This window comes from Nicotiana sylvestris, chromosome 10 (assembly GCF_000393655.2).
Source record: "Nicotiana sylvestris chromosome 10, ASM39365v2, whole genome shotgun sequence".
Classification (NCBI taxonomy): Eukaryota; Viridiplantae; Streptophyta; class Magnoliopsida; order Solanales; family Solanaceae; genus Nicotiana; species Nicotiana sylvestris.
The window spans coordinates 143003555-143018326 of record NC_091066.1 but is presented as its reverse complement, the minus strand read 5'-3'; the positions used below and the strand labels follow the sequence as shown (position 1 = coordinate 143018326).

At 39.9% G+C, this 14772-nt stretch overlaps 1 protein-coding gene across 1 annotated transcript; it reads left to right on the top strand.

Moving 5' to 3' along the window:
• The first annotated feature begins 13868 nt into the window (after positions 1–13868).
• LOC138880058 (uncharacterized) lies at positions 13869–14312 on the top strand. The gene has a single exon (XM_070159709.1). It carries the CDS (start codon positions 13869–13871, stop codon positions 14310–14312), a length of 444 nt encoding a protein of 147 aa, XP_070015810.1.
• Positions 14313–14772: the final 460 nt, after the last annotated feature.

Below are 14772 nucleotides of genomic sequence, written 5' to 3'. Positions count from 1 at the left end.
AAATTGTATTCTGAAGTTCGAATCTTATGTCCTGAATTTTAAATTAGTAGTTCAGAAATAGAGGACACTTAGTCCTGAATTTCAAGTTAGCAGTTCAAAAATTCAGGATATTTAGTCCTAAAGTTTGGATAAATTAACTAATCTTTAAGTGCATTGTAAATTGTGAATATATTTTAAAAGCGGTCTTAGAAGTAGAGATTTTAAAAGCCATTGAACTTTTAGACTTTTAGTTCTATCTTTGAACCGAGGAAGAGGAGAGAGAAAAGGAATATAATATGATTAGAATTTACACATTATATATTCAGAGACTCACTGTCGTGCTATAATCTATGGTAGAAGATTGGCACATCAAAATGAAGTCATTGTGCTTACGTTTGTTTATATACCGTGTGAGAACATCGTGACTATTATGTCACTGTATTCAAAATCAGAAAACTAGAAAACGTTAGTTTAAGAAAACAACATAGAAATATTTTGAGCCCATAATTTTTGTGTGTATCCTTAAGGAATTTAACTCCCTCATAGTTGCCCAAGATTTCGGATTAATTCCTCGCAGGATAGTGGTGAAAAATGAGGCAAAAGTGCTTGTTCGTTTGAAGAGGTATCTATTCGACATAATTTCTGATGGAAAATAAATTTGGTCCAAAAAGTTAATCAATCAATATATTAATTGACTGAAGCCAAAGCCGAGCGACGGCGGCATGAGGCTTGCTCTCTTTTCAAGCATTTGAGAGTTAGAAGAAGTACTTCTATATATAAGCACAATTGCCTTTTTGGAAAACATAACAAATCCTAAAGTACGATACAATCCAACCCAAAATCCGGATGTCACTGAGTACATAAGCGTCTATTCAGAATACAATCCACTACAATGTCTAAAGAATACAGCTGAAAATATATCAAATGGTAAAGAAGGAGAGCCAAGGCCCGCGAACGCTGTGCAACTACTTTGATAGTCTCCAAACTCTAGGATCTCAATCAGCAACCGCCGCCGTGAACAGAGTTGCCTAGATCTGCACACGAGGTGCAGGGATTAACGTGAGTACACCAACTCAGTAAGTAACAAGTCTAAACTTTGGACTAAAAGGTAGTGACGAACTCAACCGCAGCAGATATAATAGAAATACTGTGCAGAAACGTATGCTTGCTTTCAAGTTAAATAGACAGCTCAAAACAATACAGTAAATACAGATCTAAACAGTGTAAGGTATATAACTCAACTATTTCTACATGCCAATGCGCATACTGTATGAAATGCACCATATGGTCCCACTCTCAAGTGCTCAACCACTCGGTACTATATATGGCCATCCGTCCCAGGGAAGATCCATTCCGGAACATATACAACAATGGCTATAAGTCATCCAGTACCAAGGAAGAAGGGCAATCCAACCTTGTGGAGAAGATCCATCTCCAAGTATCAAGTACTTCGGGCAAATCCATGTCTAGAGAAATCCATCCCTCAATAATATCATCCGCGCTCGTTGGGGTGTGTGTTACAGACTCCGGAGGGGCTCTTATAGCCCAAGCGCTATCATAATCATCAATATAATCGCTGCAGCATGCAGCCCGTACTCCGGTTCTCGGATTTACTCGGTCATCAATCTCTCTAGTCTTACCCACGGGCACACAATGTCATGAAAACAAATCCGGAACAATGGTATGATGAATCAATACTGAGATATGATATAAAAATGCATGAACATGACTGAGTACAGAATATCAATAAAAATAGTGAGATGATAGCAAGAAACGACCACTAAGGGTCCCAACAATACCGGCATAAAGCCTAAACATGATACCTAACATGATTTACATTCACACCTTTTTGTTTTAATTAACAAAACCCAACAGTGACAACAATGTATAAGCTATTAACTAGTATTTTCTCTACTATCTTTGTACACGGTCAAAATCAGGGAAGACCAATTTTAAGGCTTCTATGGCATTCCAAACCCGACCTCGATGGGCTCGAAGCATAGTCTAAGGCTCGGCCCCGAAGCACTCGCCTCAAGAGGGTATATCGAAGGCTCATCATAACATCCCTCGAGGCAGCATGAAAATCCGCGATCGTCATGGAAAGGCGGGAAAGCTCCCAAGGACACGTGGTTAGAACTAACCAGGTCTACAAGAGTAGTACAGATCCGTACTAAGCCATTATATAGCTGTACCAATAGCATTTCCTTGTTATTATTAGACATGTACTATGTTGGGATTCACCCCTCTTATATAAAGGGGACCCAAACATTCTTGTAAGGGGACTCTTCACTGGACAACATAATATTGAATACAATAGAACATTCTCTATTTTTCTTGCCTAAACATACTCAACAATTACTCTAGGAATTTATTGCCCTGTTCTTCATTTATTGTGTTCATCCATTGTTCTTCATTTATTGTTCATCATTTGTTCATTTATTGCTCATCATCAACCTCTAGAGGCTGCCCTCGAGGTCCCATATTGCCGAGCTCGAGGTCCTTAACCTCATGACCATACTGGTTTGCTTATTATTTCTTGCTCATATACACTTAGCATTGTTCAATTAACAACTAGTATTAAGATAAATAACATATTTTTAGAATCGCAAATCAAATATAATTGTAAATACCATTTTTCAAGGTAAACCGTTTGGCGACCACCGTGAGGCTAAAAATAATAGTGATTATTTTGGTGCTAGTTTTCTGATAACACACGTTATTCTTCACACTTTTTCTTGTCAAATATTCTTTGATTTCAGTCTTAATCATGTCTAGCACACAAAATGCACCTCTTCACGACAGTGAGTGACTTGGATAAAACATCGGCATAGGTCTCAATGTACCACCTGTAAACCTGAGAGAGTGCCAAATGTGGAGCTAGTTAATATCAGCTCCCACAATGCTCTAAACACGGAAGCAGGCGCAGACCCCGCAAGGAATGGACGCAGGGAAGCCCAGGTTGGAGGCCAAGAAGCACGAGGAATAAAAGAAGGAGGAGTCAACCTCCAAGTAATATTCGAGATGCTACAAGCTCATCAAGTCGCAATCGCTTAACTTTCAAAGTCAGAACAGAACCCCTAACACCGTCGAACCAGTAAACATGCAGCATGAGCCAGTGCTAGAAAGACTCGATGAAAGCAGCTCGGGGACTGACCCCTCAATCATCAAAATACTCGAGGAATTGACTAAAAGAATCGAGTTAGGGGAAAAGAAGATAGAGTCTAACGATAAAAAAGTGGAGACTTATAACTCGAGGGTCGATCGAATCCTCGGCGCACCCCCGATTTTGAAGGGTGTAGATTCAAAAAAGTTTGTGCAGAGACCATTCCCATCAAGTGCGGCTCCGAAGCCCATCCTGAAGAAATTCAGAAGGCCCGATGTCCCGAAGTATAACGGGACCACGTCCCCAATGAACACATTACCGCTTACATTTGTGCTGTAAAAGGGAATGACTTAAAGGATGACGAGATTGAATCCGTCTTACTAAAGAAATTTGGAGAAACACTGTGAAAGAGGCCATGATGTAGTATCACAACCTATCCCCAAACTCGATGGATTTGTTTGCCATGTTGGTAGATTCTTTTGTGAAGGCTCATGCCGGTGCCATCAAGGTTGCTACAAGGAAGTACGACATCTTCAAGATCAAACAAAGGGAGAACGAGATATTGAGGGAATTTGTATCTCATTTCCAGATGGCGCGAATGGAATATCCACCGGTCTCCGATGACTGGGCAGTGCAGGCCTTCACTCAGGGCTTGAATGAGCAAAGCTCGATAGCTTCAAAGCAGCTAAAGCAGAATTTGGTCGAGTATCCCACTATGACATGGGCAGATGTACACAACAAATATCAATCGAAGATCAGGGTCGAGGACGACCAATTGGGAGCCCCCTCTGACTTAATATATCCAAGTAGGCTCCTTGCAAAGGAACCAAGGTCTATAGAAATGGAGTCAAGATCAGGCAAAGAAAGGTATTAGCCATACTTCAAAGATCAAAGAGAAACTTCAAGGCAGAATATACCTTGAAATGATCGAGGAGTAGATCGAGGCCAAAATTCTCAGGGACTTGTGAGCAAGGCCGGGTTTGACAGGCAGTCAAGACCAATGGAGGTACCTCGATTGTCAGAATACAATTTCAACATCGATGTCTCATGCACGTATCAGCTATGGGTAGAATCAGGGATACCTGATGGCCAAAGCCCGCACAATTGGATCCTTCCCGAAGGAACCCCAACTTGATGTGCGAGTACCATTGCATTAACGTTCATAGGACCGAGGATTGCAGGAATCTCTGAGAGGAGGTGGCCCGGCTGATCAATGAAGGGCACCTTTGAGAATTCCTCAGCAATCAAGCCAAGAACCACTTTCAAGAAAGAGAGGCAAACGGAAAGAATTAACTAGAAGAACCACACCACGTCATCCACATGATCGTTAGAGGGGTCGAATCCCTACATGGACCCGTTATCAAGTGGAAAAAAATATCCATCACCAGGGAAAAGTGAACTCGGAGTTAGATACCAGAGGATGCTCTCACATTCAGTGAAGAGGACATCGAGACCTTGTCTCAGCCTCATAATGACGCACTGGTAATTTATCTTCTTTTGAATAAATTTCAAATTAAACGTGTACTCGTGGATCTAGGTAGCTTGGCCAACATAATCAGGTCGAGGGTGGTGGAGCATCTCGGACTGCTCGACCAGATTGTACCCGCCTCTCGAGTCCTCAATGGATTCAACATGTCGAGTGAGACAACGAAAGGGGAGATCATCTTCCGGTCAACGTGGCCGGTACAATCCAAGATACCAACCTTTATGTCATCGAAGGTAACATGAGATACAATGCCTTACTTGGAAGGCCGTGGATACGCAGTATGAGGGCAGTACCACCAACCCTTCATCAAACGATGAAATTTCCAACCAAGGATGGAGTAAAAGAAGTATACGAGGAGCAGTACGCAGCGAGAGAGATGTTCACAGTGCACAACATGGCACCGACATCGATGCCCTCTGCATCGAAGAAGCCAAAAGACAAGCAAACAATCAAGTAGCAATCACAACCGACATCCTCGGCTACATCCGAACGAGAATAAAGGATCGTTCCACATCTCCGGAGCAAGCAATTGAAATTTATCAAGGCCCGAACGCCATCATTGCTAAGGTATAACACTCTCTTTTTTCATTTGTGTTTTATACTAACTTATTGCAGGTGTTCGATTGAGAGGAATCGAAGCGCCCTCCAGCTCAAAGACCTTGGGTTTTAAAGCATTCGTTGCGCTCTTTTTTCCTTAGACCAGATTTTATCCCGAACGGGTTTTATCGGCGAGGATTTTAATGAGGCAATATCCATATGCTACCTAAGGAGAACTCATCAAGTATTAAAGGCTTCTCTTTGATCAACCTCAAATATTGGGGGCATCACCCGGGGAGGTCACCTCTTCAAAAAAATCAAACTATGCCTAGGAGGACCTCGACAAGGGAATGTTGTATTGGGCCAAACGGTCAAATGAACCGTGTACATATAGAATAATCAAGGCTCCAAAAGCAAAAAGCATGTACGCATATATCAAATAATTGAGGAAGCCTCTTTTCTTATCAAAACACTTGAAGAAGTTCACTACTTTCATGGAAAAACAACTCAAAGACCAAAAATCCTCGAACACTCGGGGACTATCATCAACAGTCAGCTCGTCAAAACTATCAAAAACTCAAATTCCTAAGACCTCAATAAGGCAACCTCGATCTTGCAAGACCTCAGTGAGGCCGCATCGAATCTGTATGGCCTCAATGAGGCATGCCCAAACTTATAAGACCTCAATGAGGCAATACCGAGCTTATAAGACCTCAACGAGGCATACTCAAATTTATAAGACCTTAAAAAGGCATAACCCCAATATGAAGGCCAAGACTATATATTTGAACTTGTAAAACCCCTAAAAAGGCATACCCTCGATATGGACGCCAAGGTCACCGCACCCGGGGACTAAAGGCGACGACCGAACAAAAGGACTACGGTCATATCAAAAGGCTCTGGCCGTAATAACGCGGCTCGGAGACGTCTGATCGCCGTCATAAAATTAAAGGCCTCCAAATACTTCGAAAACTACTTTGAAAAGAATCGGTTAATCAGGCTACCCTCGACATAAACAATGGAGCTTCGATAAAATGAGCTCCAAACAATAAAAGGGCTTCGAAAACAATCAGCCTCCTATGAAAAGGCTTCAAAAATTCGGCCTTCGAGTGAACCTACCGAGGTACTCGGCCATCGTCATATATCGACTCATAATCGAGGTTCTCTTTTGAGCCGTCGAAGAGTCGGACAAACATAAAACATGCCAAGGCATAATCAAAACTTCAAAAGTCTTTAGCCAAAATGAGGGAAAACTACAGCCATATTAGAGGTCGCATTGACCCAATCTAAAAAGAGCCTAAGGGCCAATGTGTAAGAGCCTATGGGCCAGCCTAAAGAGTCTAAGGTCCAATGCATAAGAGCCTAAGGGCAAGCCTAAAGAGCCTAAGGGCCAACGTATAAGAGCCTAAGGTCCAGCCTAAAGAGCCTAAGGGCCAATACGTTGAAAACCTAGGGGTCAATGAGCCCGAGTCAAAATTTGACTCGATGATTGAACCCCTAACGGTCAACTATTATCAATCCTTCATTGAGTATGAAAACCTGAGGGGTTTATATCTTAAGTCCGACACACTGGACTGGTTATCAACAACCATAAAAATTTATTCCAAAAAAGGCAAAGAGAAGACAAGAAATGACGAAAATCAAAGATCCATATTTGTATGATAAAGTTTAACAAAAATATATTAGCAAGGCTCGCGCCTGGAGCCCTTATACAAAAGGGAACAAATATAAACCTAATCTACCACCGGGGTCACTTGACTAGACGGAGCTCCCTCAAAAGTTGTGCCTTCGACGACTTGGCCCTCGACCCCCGGAACATCAATGGCCTCCTCCCCATCGGGGACTTCACCTTCATCTTCATCATCCTCCGAGCTACTGACCGAACCATCATCGGAAAAAAGCAGAGCCGCCGATTCTTCCTCTAGGGCCTTCACCCTCTTGATCTCAGCAGACAAATTGATACCCCCTGCATGTACATCTTCGAGAGCCTGTCTCTGAGATCTTAAGAGGGCTTGTTCCAGGGCTCAGGATAGTTTAAGCTCGGCCTTTTCGGATACCTTCCTGGCTCGAGCATTTGCAGCAGCAACATCTTCTCAATACAAGGATATGAGCGCAATGACTTCGGACTTAGCTACAAATAGCTCAGCAACTAATTCGGCATGAAGATCTTTGTACTTACGATTTTCTCCCCTAGCCCCTTGGAGTTGGCGCTCCATCGAGGTCAGCTTCTCTCGAAGAGTTTCTTTATCGGAGGACACCTCATCTATACGCTGCTTCAGCCCAAGGATTTTGGTATCTCTGATTTTAAGCTCCTCTCGCATTAGATCATCTTTTTGCTTGAGCTGAAAGAATAAAATTATGGTCTCAAATGCTCAATTGATTAAAGCACAGAAATAAGCCCACGAAGGTCGCATTACCTGCTCATCGTGATCAGCCCGCTCTCGAGACATCCTCTCCAAATGAGCTTGAAGGTCACCTAGCTCCCCCTCCTTTTGGGCATAAAGGGCCTTGAGCTTGTTCAATTCAGAAGTAAGCTTCCTAAACTCGTCCTCACAATAAGCCAACTAAGGGTAGCAAACGGGCCAGGACTGAGCCTAAACTAGCCTCGTGGATCGGGCTTAAATGATCCGGGGCTTTGTGGTCTTTTGGAGGTAACCGGACCAGGATCGGGACCACTAACTAATAGTCCCGGGCTAAGCGGGCCGGTCTCGGGCCTATGTGGGCCTACTTGGGCCTGGCCTATTTTTTTAATTTTTTTATCTAAAGCAATTTCTTATAAATTATATAGCTTATATATATATATATATATATATATATATATAAGATAAGGGTTTTCAATGTCTTTGCCTTATGCTTCTTATGTTTTGATGATCTAACAAACTTATTGTCAAGAACCAGATAGAGAACCTGACCCACCTGGTATACATTTCAAATGAACAATATCCAGTCTGATCTCCAACAAATGAGTGAACAACCATAAGGAAGAACACAACAGGGACCTAGTCCCTTAGGGTTCTCCGACAGAAGTACAAGTAATTTGTACAGGTGGAACGTAACAACAGAAAGTGACTGTCTACAATTGTTACAAAGAGGAACACAACAGGGACCTGGTCCCTTAGGATTCTCTGACATAAGTACAAGTCAACTATACAACTAGAATGCAACTGCAGAAAGTGACTGTCCGCAACTATACATGCGATAGTGCATTAGTCACTTCTCATTGGGAAGAAACGTGTACCAAGAATTGACATCACCATTGTGATGTCTTTTGTAGTATAACAACCTGGTGCAAGGCACAATATCTTCACTTGTACATTTAATGATACTCTCTCAAGCATTAAAGTGTTCATCCGGCATTGAAGTCACTGGTGTGTGTAGTGCCCCTCTTTTTCTCTCGAAAATCGGGTTTGTGACATTTGGGAGACAACTCGTTCCCATTCAAGAATTGGGTTTTGAATTGAAGAGTCACCACCTAATGATTAAAGTGCATTAGGACACTAGGAGGAGTTTGTTCTGAGTAACCAGAGATTGGGTAAGAGCTTGAAATTATCCCAAAGGGAAGGTGTTAGGCACCCCTCAAGATCCACTAGTGTGGTTCCCGACCAAACTATTGTTGTGACTTAAGTGTCAATAACACATAGGCAAATAAAGGCTTCAAATAAGAGGGTATTTTCACGTAATGGTTACAAATAAACAAAAGTAAGAAAAAGGAACTAAAAAGAGTTGATTTTCTTAAAAGAAATGGTTTAAAAAGATTTAAAAGAAACAAAGAAAACAAATGGAAGGGGGTCCTAGGTTTATTAATAATATGGATCACCCCACACAACATCCGGTAATCACTCCTCAGTGAGGGGCTACACGTGATGTTATCGCATGGTCATCATATCCATATCTACCCTTTCCCACCCCGTTGAGGTATTAAAGCGTGGAATGGTCTCACTTACTTATTGCATGCTATTACCCGTCCCCATCTTATCAGCCCCGAAGACACTTGGGACTACTAATTCTAAAGGCAAGAGGTATTAGGCTTATTTGTGGTTTCAAAAAGGTAAAATACTAAGGCAATAATCAAAACACGTATGGCAAGTATGGGGGAAACATATAAACAAATAAAAGGGGCTCAAATAGACCTCCTTTAAACCAAAGAAAGCACATAATGTAGCATGACTTGTATGTACTGTTTAGGGTCTAATTAAAACTTAAACAGTGGAGGCAAATTGATTTATTACATAGTTCAGATAAGAAGCCCGAATTAGGCCTGCCTGCTGGTTGTAGCTGATAAAAAGTCTGATTCAGTTTATAAACTTTCACCTTATGGCTTTCCTAAGTGTTAGACGAAGACACTTATAGACATGATATCTACTGATTCCAGAAACAATGAAACAAACATGAATACATACTGATTTGAGAAAATCATCTGTTATTAAAGAAATGCGAGTTTTAACAAAAGAGCATGCATTATTGTTACTGGTTTTAGACATATAAGTGAGTGAAACGATTCAGATTCGATTAAGGCTCCTATATGCATGCTTTCTATGTGTTGTCGATTTTGGACACTCTTATAAACGTAGTAAAAAATGCAGAAACCTTATAGGTATGACATCTAGATACTGAATTTCGTTTAAAGCCTATGAACATGATATCTAATTGCAGTTGATTATTTAAGACCTACGAACATGTTTGACTGATGAGGAATGCATATGCAAGATTCAGAAAGAACATATAGGCAGGATATCTACATGATGTGTAGAAATTCAGAAATAAACTATAGGCATGGTACCTACATGAGAATGCAAGATTCCTATAAACATGGTATCTATGCAGAAAATTCTTATAGACATGGTATCTAGACGCGAATGCAAGATTCCTATAGACATGGTATCTATATGAGAATGCAGAAATTCATAAACTCCTATAGGCAGGTTATCTACCCCTTTTGCATACATAGCTACCCTCCCTCTTTACTGACCACCCCCGAGAGTTTTATTACAAAATTATTACAACCCAAAAAAAGTAACGTAAAGGAAAAATACATCAGAAAATTAAAAAGTACAGCCAAGGAGAGCCTGATTCAGACTTCCTGTCTGAAGTATGAAGTAAATCAACTCCAAGAGATCATATTTCAAGCCTTTCTCCTATTTGGGGTGTGTCAGAGTTCTCTAAGGGTCTCATATGAACTCCGGGTAGTGCTTACACCCAAATGTATCACAAATTGAGCCATAGTGCAATGTGGAAGGGCCAGCCCTCAGGTGTCCAAGTTCAGAGGGAGCTCGAGGTCCCAAGGCGAGGCTCACAAGAGGGGGAAAAACTTAGGGACTAAGAGAGAGTGCAAGTGCAGAAGTAGGATTCTGAAAGGGGAAAAGGGAAAAGGGAAGCAACTCACATCATTACATATACGGGTATAGGGGAATGGGAAGTTGCAAGAGGCAACAGTAAAGCGGGCTGAAGGGCATACCCAGCAATGGGAGATACTGGCACACCCTCTAGCCTATTTGCTTAGAGGTCAAAACCCTAGTGGTTCAAACTTAATTCATGGACAACAACTTATATTGCCATGCCTTATGTCACCACTCAAAAAACATAGGGGTGATAGAGGAATGAGGGTTCATAACAAAACACACATAAGGAAATCAGCATGCTAATTTAAGTGATGAGATATACGAAAATAGTAGATGAACATGGATACAAAAGCAGTGATTACACATTGTTGTGGTGCTAAGAATTAAATCAGGACATACCAGTTTTCAAGGAAACAAGTAAAGGAAAGCAGTAAGTCTTGTAAAACAACCCACAGTGCAGTCAAGAAGAGAATATTATTATGAGAGAGTATGAGTTCAGAAGGATTTTATTGTTGTAGTGTGTGAAGAGGGTCGTGCCTTTTATAATGTAAAAATATGGCAAGAAAAGCAGTTAAGGAACTCATTTTCAATCAATTACATAAAGCTTCCCTTAATTAACGGATTCATATTTAAACGGGTGAAAACCATTTAAGGAAATAAATTGAGTAAGCACTTTGTGCACAACATGCAATCAGGGGCAAATACATAAAAGTTATTTAAGGAAAAGGTTTTGAAATACACGGTTTGTGCAAATAAGGTAAGCAAATCAATTAACAAACAGTAATTCAAACGAGTCTGAGATTTTGCACGAATGAACTGAGTCAGAAAAGATGAAAAAGGGTTTTAACTTAGGCCGAGTAACAGGGAGAATCAGCAAACAATGGAAAGAAATCAATCAAGCCATATTCAAAAGGAAGTTTGCACTAATTGCAAATTTGAAAACCATTTAGAGGAAAATTCATCATATATAAGGAGCATGTGAGCATGAAAGAAGACTGTCGTGTAAATCAGTAGATTAAATCCAGTGTAGAAGAGTTTAGCAAAAAGTTCAGCATTGTATGAAAACAAAGATGTCCAAACTCAGTTCAGAGACTCAAAGTCAGTCTGAAAGAGTTAAGGGTTCTAAAATAAAACCCTAGTTCAATCAAACCTCGGCAGAACCCCCAAATTCTAGAGTTTCCACCTTGAATCAAGTACAGAGATAAGGAGGCAAGTAGTCGGATCGAAACACGTTTAGAGGTTTTAGAAAAGAATTAAAACTTCTAACATGCTTCTTCCAGCAACAGAACTCATGAATAGCATGTAAATACAGTAGAGGGGTTCAAGGCAAACAGAGTAAAGAGACTAATTCGAAGCATGATGAGAAAAGACTGATAAGAACAGTAGAAGAAAGCATGCTTAAGAAGATCCTTTTAAAAGAAACTTAAACAAAGTTCAATAGAAGAAAAATAGTAAGAACACTTAAGAACACGGTAGAAGAATACAGTAGGCGAAACATATCAGAACATAGTAGAAGAAAATAGCAAGACATTGTAGAAAAGCAAACAAGAGCATAGTATAGAAAGCACGGTAGAAGAACATACAAGAACGGAACATAGAAAGCACAGTAGAAGAACATACATGGTAGAAGGAAAACATAGAACACAATAGAGGCAAACACATACAAAAGAAAAGGAAAAGAAAGTCAGAGAAAAACTTAAGCATTTTTAGAAAACCCTAAAACGTAAAAGAAAGACTTTGAAAAGTAATTTTCGAAAGAAACGTTAGGGAGATCATTTGAAAACTCAAAGAGAGCACAGATACATAACGGATCTAAAGAGATCGGAGAAAACCTTGAAGGGTTAGGGTTTCAGAAGAACCCTAGAAATGAGAAAGGCTTTGAAAAGGTCATCGATCTGAGTCGGAGAGGTCAGAACCAGGCTCAAAACACCATGGTACACCGGAGCAAGGCCGACGATGACTCTGGAACCTTGAATAGACAGAGGTATGGGTGCAAACCTTCGAGGCTAGGCCTTGAATCTTTAGAGATCAGGTGTGTAAGAGCAACATGAGGTAGGTATAAGACTCCCAAGCCCTGGAAGCCATGGATTCCGGTGGCTTTCAGGGTGGAAGCGGTGAGAGGCGGCTAGGGTTCTGAGAAGACTCGAGAGAGTTTGAGAGAGTGCAGGGTTTCAGAAGTGGCTGGGGTTGTGAAATGGTTAGGGTTAGGGGGTAGGTCGGGATTAAAAAGGAAAGGGTATTTGGTGGCCGTTTATCATTTTGATCAACGACCTAGATTAATTGAGTAGGTGAGGCGGTTTAACAGGGTTGGGTTTGGGTCGATTCAAACAGGGATTGGATCAGGGTAATTGGGTTTAAAATTGGGTTCAATTGGAGGTTCAAATAAGGCTAAAATTGAAATAAACGGGGCTAACATTTAAATAGCCATTTTTCCTTTATTTATTTTATAACAAATAGTAAAATAATTTCTAGAAATAAATTAAAGGTACTAAAATGATTAATAATAGATAATTATCAAAATTAAAAATACTAGAGTCAATTTTATAATTATGAAAATAACTAAATTTTAAAATAGGCTAATATCGCAATTATACGCAATTTAGCTTTAAAAATACTAATTTCTTTTTTAAAAATATGCAAAAATTATGATAGATATATTTTAATATAAATATGAGAATCCAATAAGTGAATCATCCAAAATGATAATTTTGGGGATAAGTATTGGGTTTTTCTTGATAAAATAGGGCAATAAATAGATTTAAAAATCTATAAAAATTAAGAGAAAAATAGAAAAACCTTGGGAAATACTTATATATGCATATACATACTATTTTGAAAGTATTTTGCATATAAAAATATACAAGGAAAAATTGGGTATCAATAGTGTGTCAAGAACAAGAAAACATCTCCACTAAAGGATCAGTTTCACAATGAGTGTATGTGTATCCGTAGTTGAGTTGTAATCTTGTTATTTATTCTTCATTGTAACTCCTATCTTGCTTTCTTAGAAGCTATTATTTAGGAAACCCAAAATCCGTAAACTTTCTTAGTTTATGTTGTGACTAGATTTAGTCATAAGTTTAAAGTCTTTGTAACTAGAGAGTTACAAAGTGTTTTGTGGTAAGAGTATCACAAGTTAGTTAAGTTGAAGTCTTTGTAATAGAGTTATTACAAAGTGGCTTGTAATACTGAGATTACAAGTTAGTGAAGTTGAAAGCCTATAAGTGTAGGTCGTGGTTTTTGTCCTCTTGTGTGGGATTTTTCCACGTAAAAATTCCTTGTCTCTTTTACTTACTGCTTCATAAGTATTCTTAGTAGAAACTCATAAAGGATCAGGTGCTCTATAGTTTGGTGGACTCATATAAGCTAACAATTGGTATCAGAGCGGTTCTTACTTAAAGGTTAGCATCTAGAAAGGATCTCAATGGCTGCTCCACCCAACTTTAAGGAAGGACAATCAACTTACAGACCTCCTAGATTCAATGGTCAGTACTATAGCTGGTGGAAGACTCACATGCATGATTTTATAATGGCCAAAGATTTAGAATTGTGGGACATCATCTGTGATGGTCCACATGTTCCTATGAAGAAGCTTGAAGAAACTGGACCAACGGTGCCGAAAGACAGAAAGGAGTACAGTGATATTGACAGAAAAGTTGTAGAAAAGAACTATCGCGCCAAGAAAATCTTGGTATGTAGTATAGGACCCGTTGAGTACAACAGATTCTTAGCTTGTGACACTGCCAAAGAAATATGGGAAGCGTTGCAAACCGCACACGAAGGAACTGCTCAGTTTAAACAGTCCAAGATTGACATGCTCACCACAGAGTATGAGCTCTTCAGGATGAAAGATGATGAGTCTATATAGGATATGCATACCAGATTCAAATCCATCATAAATGAGCTTCATTCACTTGGAGATTTTATTCCCAGAAACAAGCTTGTAAGGAAAATCCTCAGTATTCTACCTAGTTCTTGGGAAAGTAAGGTAAATGCCATCACTGAAGTTAAAGATCTACAAACTCTAACCATGGATGAGCTGATTAGTAATCTGAAGACATACGAGATGAAAATAAAGAAAGACAGTGAAAGGAGAGAGCCAAATAAGGAAAAGAACCTAGTACTCAAGGCTGAAAGTAGTGACTCAAGTGAAAAAGATAGTGATATGGCATATCTTACTAAAAGATTTCAAAAGATAGTTTGAAGGAATGGTGGTATACCAAATAGGGGCAGTTCAAGTAAGGCAAGGAACAATGATCTCTGTCATAGGTGCGGAAAGCCAGGGCATTTCATCAAAGACTGTCCACTTGTGAAACAGGAGCAATACA